The sequence below is a fragment of the Ictidomys tridecemlineatus genome, chromosome 3, assembly GCF_052094955.1.
Source record: "Ictidomys tridecemlineatus isolate mIctTri1 chromosome 3, mIctTri1.hap1, whole genome shotgun sequence".
Taxonomy (NCBI): Eukaryota; Metazoa; Chordata; class Mammalia; order Rodentia; family Sciuridae; genus Ictidomys; species Ictidomys tridecemlineatus.
Genome location: NC_135479.1, coordinates 55412928 through 55430813, shown reverse-complemented (window position 1 = coordinate 55430813; position 17886 = coordinate 55412928). Strand labels below are relative to the sequence as shown.

At 39.0% G+C, this 17886-nt stretch overlaps 1 protein-coding gene across 2 annotated transcripts in view; it reads right to left on the bottom strand.

Annotated features, from left to right (window-relative positions):
- Dnah9 (dynein axonemal heavy chain 9) overlaps positions 1–17886 on the bottom strand; it is a 331866-nt gene that overhangs the window by 268069 nt on the left and 45911 nt on the right. For both annotated transcript variants that reach the window (XM_040269453.2, XM_005332884.4), the window contains exons 13-17: positions 15431–15686; positions 14167–14408; positions 7003–7138; positions 3212–3408; positions 2693–3117 (exon numbers count right to left, since the gene is read on the bottom strand). In XM_040269453.2, the coding sequence (XP_040125387.2) occupies positions 2693–3117; positions 3212–3408; positions 7003–7138; positions 14167–14408; positions 15431–15686 (1256 nt within the window). The remainder of the gene's footprint in view (positions 1–2692; positions 3118–3211; positions 3409–7002; positions 7139–14166; positions 14409–15430; positions 15687–17886) is intronic.

The window sequence follows — 17886 nt, the reverse complement described above, 5'->3', positions numbered from 1 at the left end:
TTTTTTGTACCAGGGATTGAACTCAGAGGCACTCAACCACTGAGCCCCAGCCCCAGCCCTATTTTATTCTTTACTTAGAAACAGGGTCTTACTGAGTGGCTTAGTACCTTGTTTTTCTGAGGCTGGCTTTGAACTCTATATCCTCCTGCCTCAGCCTCCTGAGCTGCTTGGATTACAGGTATGAGCTACGGCACCAGGCACACCTGAGCTTTTGAAGAGAGTGCAATTGCTTCCCCATCTTTCCCTCCTCTGACTGACAGCTCAACGTACAAGAACGTAGAGGTCACATGGCAGAGGGAAGGGGCACTGGAGTGAGGTCCACTAAATAAGGGACAGGTGTAATGGAGACTCTATGCTGATGTTGGGTCACCAAGGGTGATTGTTGGGCAGAAGGGTGGGAAAGGAGGAACATGAGCCACATGGAAATATCTGCAATGACAAGGAAGAATGACTAAGAGTGACTGTGGGAATTACAAGTAGCAGTTAGCACTGTCTGACAGAAGTCACTTCAGAGAAGCTGGAGATTTGGAGGGAGAATAGTGGTGAACTGGTCTGATACCTTGCCCACCTCTAGACTTCGTGGTAAAAGGGAGGTAGGAAAAAGAATCAGCCTCCATTAAAGAATCAGCCTCCATTCGGGAGGATCCACAGGAAGGCAGTGTTCTTAGAGGAGAGACAGGTTTCAGGTAGAGCAAAAAAGTGTAGAAGGTGGACAGAGATATCAGTGGGTGTTTGCTGAAGGGGACAGCAAAGGATGGGTGGAAGGATACAGGTGCAAGGGCTCTAATTACCTAGCATAGAGGATATACTCGGTAAAAAGCAGTTTTTATTTTTTCTGTTTCCATTTTTTTTCTAATCCTCAAGAAAATTTTAAAACATATTCTTCAAGCATAGCAAAGGAGCCAGTTAAGGAAATCACTGACTTAATGTTAAAGCCAGAAGTCTCCTTGGAGGAATCCTGAAGTACATCTCATTCAGAGATGAGGAAACAGGGTTCCAGGTCAAGACCTCAAGCCCCCTCACTGGTCTACCAGATGTCTAACCTGGTAAACCACTTGTCAGATCCTCTGAGGCTTTGCCTGGTTCAGGTCACGGCTGGCATCCACCCTGGGCTTTTGGACCTGTTCCCATCTGGGTCTTAAAAACCCTGAAGGGACTACTTGTTGCAAGCACAGCCAATTCCTTGAGATAGTCACACCTGACCAAAAGCTTATCTTTCATATGCAAATAGACTAATCCAGAGCTCAGCCACCTCCTGTCTTACACTCTGGGCTACTATACTTCTGCCCTCATCCCTCCAGGGCCAGGTATCAGAAAATAAGAGTTAGCTACTGTGCTGTGGAGCCCACTGAAATTACTCAGACGCGCCAATCCCAAACCAGTGTACTCTGCCTTCCTACCCATTCCTTTCCACAAAAACCACTATAAAGACTACTGCTCACCTTTCCTTTCTTTCCTGCCTCCTGACATGGGTGCTTTCCTGTAAGGCCCTGCTTTCCTCTTAGAACTTTAAATAATGAATGATATTTCTGATGGCAGCCATCTCCTGGTCTGTCGGTCTCGCCATACCTAAATAATAACAAAACCTATGTGCTAAAACACGCCTACGTTCTTGGATTACCAGGCCTACCGATGGAGGAACACAAAGCAGCTGTACCCCAAGCAGAGCTTCTTCTGGGGGTAACCGTTGCTGCCCTGATATACACTAGCCTTCCCACATCTTGCCTCTAAGTTCCTTGGTGAGCAAAAGCTCTCATGAATGTAGAAAATTGGTTCTACTTCCCAAAGAAAACCTGAGAAGCCTTGTTCAAAGCATCTCTGGAATGTTTCCCTGGGGTTTTCTAGAATGGTGGGACACTACCCTTGCAAAGTCTCTTGGAGTTTAATTTTACATAGATAAATTCTCAGCTTTGCTATTTCCTGGCTGTGCTTAGCTCTAGATCATGAAGCAGGGAAGCTGCAGCATCAAGCAAGACCAGCACCAAACCAACAAGAGGGGACATTTGTCTTCCTTAACATGTCATCTGGAGGGTGACTGCTGAACGAGGGGCTGTGCCTGACCCCCAGGAGTCAGGGTGGAGATAGGGGTAGAAATTCTGACTGTGACAGTTCTCTGGGGACAAGGTGAAGTCATCAGTGGACTGCTGACCATCTTGACTATTCATCCAGATGATGAGTCTCTGGATTAGAGAGCACAGTGCTGAACCAGGTGGTCTAGGTCTGTGGTGGGACAGACAGAATCTCAGACTCACTCTGTGGTAGCTAGAAAGGCACAGACCGGCATGGAGGAACATAGGGTTCTAGTGACTTCCATGTTGGATCACCCGAGGCAACAAGTAATTGGTAGAAATAAAATCTAAGAGGCCCATTAGACCCCCTCTGCTTCCCAGGCTTAAAGAGATTTCACAGTCAGAGTTGTGAAGGGAGGCTGAATCTGTGATTATTGTCTCTAAACATTATTTACCACTTACCGGGTGCCATTCCCCCACGGGGCACCAGTGGAAAATGAAACAGAGGCCTTAGCGGGTGAGCAAAGGAAAGCACAGGACTGAAGTTACCATGGTGTCCAAAAGACTGGAGCCTCTAACCATCTGTTTTAATTGTTAATCTAACCAGTGAATCCATGGGGGGGTGGGAAATACAAAGACAGTTACGAGCATGGTGCTACGGGCAACCTGGAATGCTGTGTTACCTGTTAGTGACATAGTCAACAAGGTGTTGTTTGAACATGAGGCTCCACCTCTTAATTATATTCAGCAGAGATGCCTTAAAAGGTCGCACATCAATTTTCATCCAGCTGTCAAACACCTTGACGGGCTCCAGTCTGCACACCTCTGCATAGAGCTTTTCATAGGAGTCAATTTGCACCTTGAACTGTTGGAGGAGGGGTGGGTTCTCGGGGATGCCGTCTTCTGCATGGGCTTCCATCTCCTCAGGTGAAAGGACATGCCCATACAACAGAAACTGACCCAGAATCTCCTTCCGGTCCTCCACGTAGAGATAGGAATACTGGACAAAGGTGTTTCGATAGCCACAGCAGAGGGTCATCATGCTCTGGACCCTCTCCATGAGTGTGCTCCGCAGGCTTGCCAAATCTGCCATGTCCTCCAGATCATCCTGGGGAGGTGAGACAATAGCAGGCAGGGGTTATATCCGTGCTTGGCAGGAAGCTCCAGATGTGGTGGAGGGCAGAGGGGTGCAGACACAGTACCTGATAGTGAGGAGAGCCAGATTGTGGGGAAAGCCGTGGCACCAAGGTTGACATCCCAAAAATGCTGTTGACAAGACCCTCAACCATGTCATAGAAGCCCCCCTTCACTCCAGACTCCAGCGATGGATAGAAAACTAAGTCTGGGACAGCGAGGCTGAGTTGTACTTCAAATATTGGGGTGAGTCCTGCCTTACATTCTGAAAAACAAAAGACACAAACCAACAAAGCAATGATGAATGGATGAGATGTCAAAGCAGAATAACGATTTCAAACACACAAAGCATTTCTTTAGAGTATAGAAAAATGGGAAATATAAAATTTTCCAGAAGAGGTGAGGGGGGAAAGACTTGCAGTGTTTCTCAACAGGGGGAACCTATAACACTTTGGAAAAAAAACAATTTTTGTGCAGGGCTCTCTTGGGCATTGCAGGACTTTTTCTGTCTCTTTCCTCATTGGTCAATCCATTGATTGACCAAGCCAAGCCAGTCCCCTTCCACATTTTCAGGTACCGCTTGGGGTTACTGGGGCCTCTCTTTGAGAAGAGCTTGATTTTTCAAAGCCAGCTCTTTGAAACAGCCCATTTCTTCACTGACAGTCACTAGCTGAATGGGGTATGCTTGTGGATGGTTGCACAAGGCTTGAAGAACAAAGAGAAGTTACCATCCTGCCCTTCCAGCTCCTTTTCTAAAAACACAGAACTTATTTTAATTCTATAGTCCCAGAGTGATAAAAATTTTAAAAACAGTATAAATAATTCACAAATTCCCGATTACTTGCTAGGCCAACTTGCCTTGCTAAATTTACATCATAATACAAGATGGAACACCACATTCCAAGTCAAAGATAAATGCTTACGCTTTTATCAATAACCATTTATTTTCATATATGTTTTTGATTGTAGAAACATTTAGAAGGCTGTTATGGGTTGGATACTGTGGGTGGAGAGACAACACACTGAAATCCATTGTCTTCTTATTCCCTAGAGATAGAGAATGAGACCAAATTTCTCAGCTCTACTTGCAGTGGGGGTGACAATGTGATTTCCTCACCAGTAGAATCTGGGGACAAGCAACAAGGTCACCTTTGGACTGAGAACATCCAGAGACAGTATGTGAGCTTTTTCTATGCATTCTTTTTTCCTCTCCCATAGACTTGGATGTGTCTGTGATCTGGCTCAATCAGAGAATGAGGACAAGGCCCCAGAGAATGGTGGAAGTACAGGATGGGAGGAACCTATTGGAAAAACTGTAACAACCCCCTTGGACCACTACTTAGAGGTTAGACTTCTTTGTTGTTTAAGCCCCATTATTGATAGAGGTGTTCTTACCACAGCTTAGTGATTCACTCTGATCAAATATCTATAGAATTTACCTTCAAAATTGGAGGAACAAATGATGAATTTCTGCTATGAGATTCAGGAGAGTCCCATCAAACCCATATTTAACTTAAGGGAATACAGGTTTATCCAGAAAACATGATAATAATACTAATATAAAATAGTTTGAATAAAAGACTGTGAATTACCTTTATGCTAGTTTAGCGTCTCTTATTTGAAATTCTTAGAATTAGAAATGTTTCAGATTTTGGATTTTTTTTTCAGTTTGGAATATTTGCATAGACTTTACTGACTGAGCATCCGCAAACCAAAAGAAAAAAAAATAATCACTAAAATCCAAAACTCTGGGCACTCAAGAATTTAGGATTTCAGAGCATTTTGGATTTCAGATTTTCCAAATGGGATGTGCAATGTACATATGTTCTCATGGTATATTATGTATTACTATTCATATTATATGTTAACAAATTAATAGATAAAATTGCAGGATCTAGGAGACTTTAAAGAGCATTTTGACTCAGAGACTTGTCTCAGTGCTGACAGGAGAAGCTAATCCCTAGATTGGATATAATGCAAATGTAATCGGAAGAGGCAGACTGTCCTGGATCCACACTCTTGGTATGAATAAGTTGTTTTAGAAGGAAAGAAGAGGAAGAACCTTCCTTAATGGAGTGTATAGCATTTACCCTATTTATTCAGGATTTACACTTGGAGAATGACAGGCAGGCCAACCCAGGCTATGGAAATGGTATGGGCTTGACCACATTCAAGAAGCTAAAATGGTACGCTGGACCTGAAAAGGAAGAGCTCCTCTCTTTAGGCTGCTTCATTCCTCCTTTGGTAATCAATACATTTTAAATTTTATCTGTATTATCTCTGCTCAGGCAGCCACAAAACCCAGTGCCTTCCCACTCAAAGAATCTGAAGGCCCTATGTGGTGAAGCAAAGGTGTTTCGCCTTCCAATTTTCATGGAGGAGGGTAACACTGGCAATCTTGGAGGAAGGCTGCCAGCTCTTCTCTCCATCCCCTTGTTCCCACTCTGTCTTTCCCTTAAGAAGACAAGTGGCATGTCAGACAGCCCAGGTCAGGAGATCCAGGTACCACTGGGCAAGAGTAGAGTCAGGACGATACCATGTACTGCCTGTACCACGTGGGGCGTCTCCCTAGGTGCAGGAAGGATTGAGTGAGGAGGCTCCCTGAACCTCTAATCTCAGAGAAAGTTTGACCAGTTTACTAAGGTAAGTACTACTTTAGTACTCCCAGTGCAGGGGCCTTAGGACCAGTTCACCTGTCTTGGTGCCAGGTATCCTATGCCCCATTAGTTACTTGCTCCTTCTTTAGAAGATGATCTTCCACCTGGCTGACTATGCTGGATCCCCCCCACTGACAGATATCCTTGATTTGGAGCACCCCTGCATCATATAGACCAAGATCATGCATATATCTCAGCCTCTTTACCTACCCAAAGTCCAAGAGCCCTTTCTATTACACTCAATGCTGGGCATTTCTCCTCCCTGTATTCTCAACCTGGGTGTCTGCATGTGCCCTCTTATGGGCTGGATATTGTGTACACATGTTGGCCTACTGATTTTAACTCTGCATTTGATTTCTATCTTTGGGTTGGACTTGACATCTCTTACTTTCACCTTCTGGCTTCAAAATACTCTTTCTGCCTTGATGTTCTGACTTATCCTTCAGTATGACTCTTGCAAGGCAACTCAGAACCTTCCAGAATGTGAAGGTGTAATTCAACTTTTAGTCCTGAACTCTTTTGCACTTTCTCAGCATTCCCTAAGCCAAGGTTAGCCCTTACTGGATTTTTGATTCTGTGCACCTTACCCCAGTTTATCAACCTTAAATGTGAAGTTCTTACCTATTTTTTTTATAGCTTCAAAGAAAGCTGATGACATTCTTAGCATTCCTTTTTCCTTCTCAAAGTTACCTCCCTCCTGCTTCTTGTCGAACTTTTTTTTTTCCATCTAGAAAACCTTCTATTTCTTCCACTTAACCTGACTGCCACAACCTCAAAAAGCAACAGAGACAAAGTAACTTGAAGCCGGAAGGCACAGAATGCCCTCTTCCATCACCACATGAGTCAAGGGTAAAGGAAGCCCTCATTGCTAACTCTGCTTCATGCTGCTTCAAGGTTCTCACCCACGGCTCTTATAGGGGAGATGGACTTCGATTGAATGAACTTTTATGTTTTTGCTTTTGTGATGGGCTTCACCATCTTAGAGACTGTTTTGTCACCTGGTCTTTAAAAAATCAGAAAGCTTATGTCTTTGAACCATTTAGAAACTCAATAACTTGGCTAGTTTATTGTGTACCATTCACAAAACATCCACGGCATCTGAGGAAAGTCACAGAACACTCAATGGTGCCTCACTTTAATTCAACAAATGCTACTGATCCTCTCTTCCCAATAATAACCCACATTGATTAGCCAATAAGTACCTGTGTTTTCCAGAAGGTACTTGAGGGAGCACTCAATGGGAAGAAAGAATCCATCCAGCAACATATCATCAAGATAGTTAACATAAGTCTCCCAGGTATTGGAGGCTGGGTCTGCTGAAAAGAGACCCAGGTTTTCCTACAAAAAAAAAAAGATATAAACCATGTTTAATAGCATGAAATATCTGACATAATCGTCATTCATAGGAATGAAAACAACACCTGAAGGAAAAAAAAAAGTCTTTCTATGAAGAATTGGCTATTGCATGTCTATGGAATTCATTCTTGTCTCATGGGTGTGACCATTGATTGAAAGGGATGCAAAATTCATTCCATGAAGGAAATATGGGTCTCCTCCTGTTCCTGAGAAAGGCCACCTTCTCAGAAGGAATTCTGATAGATGCGAAGTGTGTACTTTGTAGAGATGGCTGATGATCTGTGAAGGAACATCAGAGCAGAGAGAGGTAGGGTAGGCAGAGGAAGGAGGTCAAAGGGTAGAGGGCTCTAGGTTCAAAGTTCAAAGAAATTTGAGGTTCAAAGAAGGAAAGGCCTTCCTGGATAATCTTTAACAATGAGCTCCAATGTTTTGTAGTTGAGTTCTGATATTATCTAAAAGCCTTCATCATACACACACACATACACACACACACATAAAAATATATAACATAAAAATGCCTTCCTTCCTGCTTCTCTCTCTCTCTCTCTCTCTCTCTCTCTCTCTCTCTCTCTCTCTCTCTCTCTCTCTCTCTCTCTCTCTCTCCATCTCTTTCACCTATGCAGCTCCTGATCTGGAGGATGCCCAACATCACCATGGTAACAAGACTTGGACATTAAGGAGAGGGAGTTTAAATGCTAAGCAGTGACAAGTACAGACATTCCATTTACTTTTCATCATTTTCATTATTAAGACTTTTTATAGCATCTCTCCAATTATCTTATATCTTTGGAGGAGGCAGTACCTAAGTTACAGAAGTAACTTTCCTGGATGACTCATGCCTACCCCTGCAGAAAACACTGCCATGTTATAAATCCCCCTGGATTTAAACAATCTTATGATCCTGCTTTTAAGTGACACAATTCTAAAGTTTTTAAGATGTATTATCAACACCTTTCCTTCCTGAGTAGATTTAATATTTTCTTAATGATTTAAAGTCTATCACTATGCAAATCATAGCAGAGGACGATGCAGTTGCTTGTAAGTGTTAAGATGTGTATGTGTGCTTCTACTTGAAATAACTTTCAGAATTTATGACGGTCTTATATGATTGTTCTGCCTTCTTATTACTGAGCTGTTAATATAGCTATACATACCTTTCACCTTGACTTATTACTGCAAATCTTTACTAGGCTAAGGAGCAAATGTGTTGGAATTTTCTGTGAAGTTGGCATAAATAGGTTTCTAGTCTTGGCCAAGGTGTAAGAATGAGATTGTATTTGTCCTTCTGCCACAAACAACTATAGAACTGGACATGATACAAGAAATACTTGTTTGGGGTACTTTGTATTGGTCACTCACTACAGGGATGCAGTCCTTGAGAGAAGGAAAATATTCAAGATGAACTTCACAGCCATGTGGCTTTCTACCTGAAAGCACTTTCCAAGCCATGATGTAGGACAGTGGATCTCAACTGGAACATCTGTCTTGATAGAGAAGACAGAAACTGGAGCTAGAGTTATTGAGGTGGCTGGGTGCTCTTGAGTCTTTGACCCAGTAGAAGCTGTACATGTTTAGGGCAAGATTGCAAGATCTGGCTGAAAACTGTTACAGGAGGCCCTAATGTGAAGGAAAATTATATAGGACATAAAGTGCTGAACGATGTTAGAGTCCTATTAGGAATGATGAAAAACCTTTCAGATAACTGAGGAACTCAAGTCGAGACTCTGTGATTTAGGATCAGAGCTGTGCTATTCTAGAGTAGGTGCTCTGTAGACCTTTGCTCAAAAAGCTTAAAAGTGAACCTCATCAGGATCAAGGAGATTTATCAGAAAGTTAATTTCTTTAAAGGAAATTACATTTGGATTCTCGAATTGCATCCAACATGCCTAGCACCTAATAAAAAATTGCTAGATATGCAAGAGAGAGAGAGAGAGAGAGAGAGAGAGAGAGAGAGAGAGAGAGAGAGAGAGAGAGAGAGAGAGAGAGAGAACATTTAATCCAAGGAGAAAATAGTCACTTAAAAAATCATCTGGGTAGGTTGTTGAATTTGTAGCTGACATAACAACCTTGAAATTCTCACTGGTTAGACTTATTTTATGTGAGAGAAAAACAAATTTGTTTCATTAAAAAAAGACTCAGGAAATAATGTAGATTTTTAAAACTAGCAGCCAAGAACATCTTGTTTGTAAAAACAAACAAGCAAAAGACTCCCCAAATTTTATGAAAAGCTTACAAATTCCATGCAAGATGAGTACAACGAAAACCCACTTATGTACATCATAGCCAAAATGAAAAAAAAATCAGAGATGGGAATCTATTAAAAGCATCCTGAGAAAAAGTAATACATCACCTACAGAGGAACAAAGAAACAAATTCTGGCTGGCTTCTTATGAGAAACACTGGGGGGTTGAGGACAATGAATAACTTGTGAAAGGAAAACAAAACCACACAGAATTATATATCCAATGAAACTATCTTTCAAAAACAAAGGTAAAATAAGGACATTTTTATATGAACACTGAGAGTATGGGCCATCAACAGACCCTAACTTCAAGAAATACTGAGAAAATTTCTTCAGGAAGAAGAGAAATAACTCCAGAAGACAATTCAAATCTCTAGAAAGGAAAATCAAGCCTGCAAATGGCAAGGATGTGGGTAAATGAAAAACACTAAAAATATTTTTAATGCAAAATTATAAGGCTGAACTGTGGGATTTAACGTATATATTAAATATACTGCCATATTTAACATCTATAAATATATATCAGATATGTCATGCAATAGTAGTGCAAAAGATGGGCTGAAGGGTTAAATTGAACTATACTGTTGCAAACTTTCTAAATTTTATAGCAAAACTCTAAGCAGATTGGGAAAACTTTAAGATGCATATAGGAACCTAGAAAAATCACTAGAAATGCAATGCCACAATGCACAATTGCAATGCTAATGAAGAAATTAAAATAGAATACTAAAAGGTATACATCTAGCCAACAAGAAGGTGGGCACAGAACAACAGAGGAACAAAATATAAATGGTGCAAATAGAAAACAAGTAGCAAAATGGTAGAACTAAATTCTAATATACCAATATTTGCATTTGAATGTAAATAGTCTAAACATTTCAATTAACATGCTTATCATTGAACTGAAAAAGTAAGAGTTGTTGGACTAAAAAGTAAGTTTTTTACTATGCACTGACTCTAAGGAGAAGAAATTTTAGCACAAAAAAACAAATAGTTTGAATATAAAATAGTGGGAAAGATGAGTACTGCAAAAAATATAAATAATGAAATTAGGAACAAAAGGTGACACTATGATCAGAAAAAAATAGACTGTAAGACCAGGGAATATCATTAGAAATTAAAAGGGAACTTCATGATGGTATGGTCAATTTATTAGGAAGTTATAACAGAAACAAATGTGTTTGCACCTAGTAGCAGAGTTTTAAACATGTGATAAAAATTTTGATAGAACTAAAGAATTAAGTAGATAGATCCACAACCATAGGTGGAGATTATAACACTCCACCTCTAGTAATATCATAACAATAAAGATTGATTTGAGCTTATGTTTATAAAACACTATACCCAACAACAGAAGAATACACATTATTGTAAAGTGCCCAAGAAATATTCATAAAGATAGACCATATTCGAGGTTGTGCAACAAGTCTCAATTCCAAAAAAACTAAAATCTCATGGAACATATTCTCCATAATGAAATTAGATATCTATCTCACTAATAGAGCTGGAGAGAGCTTGAAAATGAGGAAATTAAACAACACACTTCTACAAGTAAGACACCCCCCCAAAAAAGGAAATTAATATCATCAAATTCCTACAGTAGAAAGAAAGAAAGAAAGGCTGAATATCAATAACCTAAGTTTGTACCCTAAGAGGCAAGAAAAAAGATAAGGAATTTATTCTAAAATTAGAATGTAATTACAAAAAATAGAAATAGGTGAATTAGAAAATATAAAGACCAGTAGAGAAAGCTAATAAAGACAAGATTTGGTTCTTTGAAAAGATTGATAAAATTCAAGAAAAAAACAGAGAAATCATTCCTGTAGAAACTATAATCACATAATGATAATAAGAAATAATTATGAATAATTTTTGCCCCAAAATTGATAACATAGATAAAATAAACAAATTTGCTGAGAAAAACAACTTGAAAAACTGAAAAAGGGTGATATGCAAAAATCTATCAAAACTATCTTTTATCTACCACCTCCCCAAAAAATCATCATCAAATACTTCCCCCAGAAGCCAACTCCATGTCCAGAAGTATTCTCTGGTGAATTCTATCAAACATAAGGCAAAGATAAGATCAGCCTTCTATAAAATTTTCAGAAAATAACCAAGGAAATATTATGCATTTTATAAGGCTACTATCATCTTGACACCAAAACTAGATAAAACATCAAAAGAACAATCAATATCAATACCATTCAAAAACATAAGAACAAAAATTCTTGAAAATTAACAAGTCAAATTTCATAAAATATGTAAAGGATAACAAAACATGTCCAACTGGGTTTATTTAAGAAATGCAAGGTCGATCTAACATTTAAAAACTCAATACACCCATCAAGAGAATAAAGGGGGAAATTATGCAACCACCTTGGAAGGTGCAGAAAGATCATCAATAAAATTCACCATCTAATCATGACATAACCTTTGAGCCAAGCAAGAACAGACAGTGAACTTCCTGATTCTGATAATGAATAGCCACAAAAACCTTACAGCAAATTTTTATACTTAATGGAGAATTATTAAATGCTTCTCCAGATTATTGAAAATGAGGGAAGAATATCTAAATGTTCACTCTCACCACTTCAGCATAGTACTGGAGATCATAGCCAGAGCAATAAGGCAATAAAAAGAAGTAAATTACATAAAGCTTAGAAAAAAAAGAAGGAAACTTGTTTCCATTTGCAAGTGACATGGCTATTTACACAGATAATCATAGGAAATCTATAGCAAAGCTACTGCATTTAATAAATTTAGAATGGTCATAAACACATTATCAACATGAAAAAATCAATTATGCTTTTATATACTGGCTAATAGTAGTTGGAAAACAAAAATCAACAAATGATTCCATTTACAGTAGCACTCCAAAATAGAAAACACTTAGTGATAAATTTAATAGAAAATGTTGAAGAAACTATAGAGCATTGCAGAAAACAATTAGAGAGACCTTAGTGAAGAGACATGCCAGGTTCATGGATTGTTATTAATTTACAGATTTGATACAATTCCAATAAAAAACAATTTTTTTTCTAGAAATTGGCAAGCTGAATTTAAAATTTATGTGCATATGCAAAGAACCTAGAAGATAAAACCATTGAAAAAGAAAAACTAAGTTGGAGGACATATTGTACCTGGTTTTAACACTTCTCAATAATATTATAATAATCAAGAAAGAGTGGTATTGTTAGTAAACAATTTTATATTGGTATTTTATATACCAACTGACAACACACACACACACACAAAATGTGTATGGGTATTTTAAGTAGTTAATTGGTTTTCAACAAAGATTCCAAAAATTCAATAGGGAAAAGTGTTTTCAAAAAATTGTCTAACAAAATTGGCTATTCATATGCAAAACAACAAACTCAATTCCCATGTCACCTCAAAAATAAATATTAACTCATGACAGATCATAATATTAAATGTAAAAGCTAAAACTATAAAGCTTCTAAAAGAAAATCTAGAAGAACATTGTGGCAAACTTGGGATAGGCAGTTTTCTTAGGACTTAAAGGATGAGGGAGGGAAGAGGGTAAATTAGATTACGTCAAAATTTGAAATTATTTCTCATCAGAATACACCAGTAAAAAAATGCAGAAGGGACAAATTTGGAGAACATATTCACAATATACATATCTGACAAAAGATATGTAGCCATAAAGGATTCCTCGAACTAAAACATTATTAAAATGTGTAAAAGATGTAATGTAAATAGACACTTCAGACAGGAATATGTGTGTATGTGTGTGTGACACACACACACACACACACACACATATACTGGAATATATGTACATTGAGCCAATCAGCACATAACTGACATTTTTGGAAACACAGAGGATGTATGTGTGGATGGATGGATGGATGGATGGACCGATAGAGGGAAGGAAGAAAAATGAATGAAAAGTGGATGCATAGGTTCAAAACTAGATACTGAATTGCTGACTATGGAGGCAGAGGGGTTAAATATAATTCAAGTTGAGGATTTTAAAGGCAAAATTTAGGTAATGATTTTCATCACCTAACTCCAATCATCATTAGTGCTTAAGGCCGGCCAATCTTACTGTGCTTCAAACCACAGATAAGCCATACATAATAACTGCAGATTCATTCCTGACTTTGGGCATCTGTAACCTGTAGACACGGTCTTATGGCTACTTCAGTAGAAATGGAGCTGGTCACATTATCCTTTCCCATTGTTTACAATGAAGCTTTAGTTTTTGATGATGGGACATGAAGTCGCCTTGGTCACAATGCAGGGACAAGCCTTATTGCAGGGAATGCTATACTCAGCAGTTTTTCCTCTTTTTGAATACAGTTAAGGATGCCTGGTACCCTTTCATGCCTCAGGGCTCTATAGAGCTAATTATAAGAATGTTGCCGGAGGACCACACCAGGTTGCAGGGGTGAGTTGGGAACAAGGGTGGTTGGTGCAGCAGATAATTCAGGATTCTGCCCTTGGCATCTCCTTTTATACCCTTGGGGTTGGGTGTGAGACTGAAGTCATGTGACGACTAAGTGGTATCATCACTAACGTGGTGTTAATTTTGACACACTGACATCAGGATGTGACTCTTCATTGTCCCTATTAGCTTCCCTTATTTTGCTCTCAGTATGAACTTTTATTCTTGACTGCAGAAGACACAGTCTCTACTGATCATTCTAATTTCCAGAGCACTTGTTTTGCATTCACACATGTATCTTGGTGCTTTCCCTCTAGTCTCAGGACGTGGGTCTGAGAGGCGGGTTATTACCTGAACGAGGGCGTGAATCTTAATGCCAGATTCTTTGATGAGACTGTAATATTTTTCCACGCGATCGCGCTGATCATCCAGAGACAGAAGGCATTCCTTTTTCCCATCTTTTCTCTTAAATATTGGAGCCACCCACGTTTTCATGATGCTTTGAATCTCTTCCACGTTGTCTTTTGTTTTCTGAATTCTTTGTTCAAGATCATGAATACTGCTGGTGATTTGAATGACATAATCCCAAATGCCTGCTCCCCAAAAGAAATAGAATTAAACGGAGCACCTTACAGTGAAGGGCTACTCATTATGAGAGATAAGGATTTAATGCTTGCAGGTTTTGTGAGAATTTTCTGTCCGGGTTACTTCATTATCATCAGAATATTTTTCTTCCAAATTGTATTAACAAACCAGTTCTTACCATAATCCTGACTACAGAGGAAGGCAAACAGAAGTGACGCCTACCACACTCCCAGCTGGTACATTTGCCCAGAAATGTAATTTTACAATTAGTATCAGTGAAACATGATGGCTTTATTTGGATTAATCCATTTTTTTAGTACTTTTAATGCATTCAAGGTTGAAAATGTCATTCCCTCTTATATATTGAATAAAGTCCTAAATTGTTTAATATTCCAGAATTTTCAAATTTCAACTTTTCTGAGGACTCTTATTTGAATTAATCTCCTTCCCCTGTGACTTGTTATTTTTAACCCTAGGATGGTGTTGTTGTTTTTTTTTTTTTTTAATCATGGACAGGTGGACAGGTTTGTTTGATTTGAGTTGTACATATGCCTTTTGTCTTCACTACAGATGAGCTCTTTGAGGGTAGAGAACGGTCCCATATGGCTCATGTCATATCTCCCTGCACATAGTCCCCTGAATGTGTTAACCAATCAAATGAAAATTTACTGAATTGAACTGGGGGACAGTAAAGAAGTAAATGCACAGTGACCTCTTTAAGATGTTTGCAATCTAGTTAAGAAAACCCAACAATGATGACAAATATAGTTAAGAGCGCTCATTTATGGAATGCCATGCATATGCTAGAGATCATGGTGCATCTTAAGTAAATGAAGCTTTTTAAATTGACCAGTCATATCCCAAGAGGAGAAAGAGGAGGAATACCAACCCTTTTTGCTTCTCTACACAGCTAGACAGACTTGGGTTTCCTAACCAAATCAGATTGCCAGGGAATGATTTGAGGTTCTATTAACGTGATTAGACCCCAGAATCCTAATGCTTCTTTTTAGACTGCAGGTGGTGCCGTTACCTTCTGTTTTCCAGTTTAGAGTCTCCTGTGCAGCTTTCAGCTGGAGATCAATGGTTTGCAGCTCCTTCTCCACTAATGGAAATTCCACCTCTAGCAGAGTTGTCATAACCTTGTTGTACCAATTTGCCACCAACTCCAAGTTGGCCACGAGTTGCCGATAGAATTCCCTGGAGGAGAACATGGCTGCTGCTGTCTCGGGGAGGTGCTTTGTCTCTCTGGACTCCAGATAGCTCATCTCCTTCAGCACTGAAATCAGCTGGAGGAAAGAATCAAAACCAGTAGTTATCGTTCAGGACTGCCTGAGTGTGAGAGAGCTGTCACATCCGTCAAGGATTGGAACATCCCTGGGGACCCAAAGACCTTCTGGGCCTCTTTTTTTTTGTTTTAACCTCAATTCCTGTCAGTTCCTTAAATCTAGTCTCAGAGAAGGAAAATCAAGTATTAGGCAGAAGGTAGATGACTCAGAAAGCAGCAAGATTTACCCAGATATGTAAATCACAAACAAGACCAGGAAGAGGGAATCCAGGAACAGCAGGGGAGAGCTCTGCCTTTGGTAGTGTGGGGACACTTGGCTGCTGGCCAAGCCAGTTCCACTGAGGGCTGCTGGCCTGAAGGAGGAGGATCAGCTGGTCAGGCCACCCGTATGCATGCAAAAAGCCTCAAATGTAGAGGAGGAGATCATCAGTCACTGAGAGACACTGATGAGACTGAGAGAAGCACTTAATACAAGTTTAATTGTTAAACAGCACCATTTGGAATACTTCACAATGTCTGTAACCCTGTGCTGGCATTTCTTTGTGTTTTAATATATTAAAAGGTCAAGAAACACAAATCATCCAGGCCTCTCTGAACTTCTGTGGAGCCCCTGAGTTTATAGACAACCGAAGAAATGAAAAGCCAAGTAGACATGGTCTAAAAGAAATCGAGAAAGACCTTGACAGAAAATGGTGTGATTCTGGGCACCTTCTTTGCCCTTGTCTATTTTATCAGTGTGTTTCTATCTGAACCTATAAGGACTGGTGATGTATAGGTATAGGTGACAAAGCAGGCACAAAGTCACAGTTCTCCCCACTTCTGCCTCATAGAAAGACATCCCAGCCAGGTACCATGACACACACACCTATAATCCCAGTGGCTTAGGAAGCTGAATCAGGAAGATCATGAGTTCAAAGCCAGCTTCAGCAATAGCAAGGCACTAAGAAACTCAGTGAGACTCTGTCTCTAAATAAAATACAAAATAGGGCTGGGGATGTGGCTCATTGGTCGAGTACCCCTGAGTTCAATCCCTGAAACCAAAAAAGACAAAAAAAAAAAAAAAAAAAGAAAAGCAAAGAAAGAAAAAGAGAAAAAAAAAGACATCCAGGCTCCTAGTTCTTCTTCCTATGGTTCTTTATTTTTGACCAGCTAGTCCTAGGAAGAATGAAGACAAATCATACCCATTTGGAGGGAAAATGAACTCAAGCCTCCTGGTTTACTTTGAGATGAGCTCAAGATGGATATTAAAAACTTAAGTGTAAAAAAAAATGTGAAATAAAAAAATTAAAATAGTGTGAGTCTATGATATTGAGGTAGAAGAGACCATTCCAAACATAAAACTACAAAGTGAAACACAAAAATTTATTTGTAGAAAATGCCTGACACAGACTAAAATGACAACTGGCAAAAACTATTTGAAGTTTTTTTTTTTAGGATTTCTTAATATTTAAAAAATATTTCCCAATTTTTCTAACAAATTCACAAGAAGGGGGGGGGGCACTTCCACCAGAAATTGGGCCAATGGACACACGATTCATAGAAAAAAAAATGCAAGTGGCCAATGAATATAAGACTATTAGTCATCAGATAAATTAAAATCTTAAAAATTGAGATTTGTTTTTGTTTATAGTTCTACAGTCTGGAAACTATTGTAGGAAAAGGAAGCTATCTTGTTGGAAGGAGAATAACTGACTACCATCTTTCTGAAAAACAGGTGGATAATATACATGAAAAGTCACAAAATATGAATATTCTATAGCATAGCAGTTCTACTTCTAGGCATTTATCCTAAAGAAATAATTAATAATGTATATGACAATAACTAGAGATGCTTATTATAGCACTATTTATACAAAGTTTTATCCAATGTCAGAAGTCAAGGATTAGAAAATTCACTATTAGTTTATGTCCAACTGAAGAAAAAAGAATTACCACTATTAAACTATAAGCACTTGTCAACTTTAGGGATATAAACATGTAAAAACAAATGTGCATCCTACATTCAATAAAAACAAATGTGCATCCCACATTCAACAGACTGATGAAACTGGAAAGTAATTTAAATAACCAATAATTGGGCATATAAAATTTTAAATATACTTTACATAAATTTAAAAAAAAATAACCTAGACAATTCTCAGTCTGTACCCAGAAGGGCAGATCTCTAATCACGTAAGTGCATTACTGCTCATTCTTAGAAA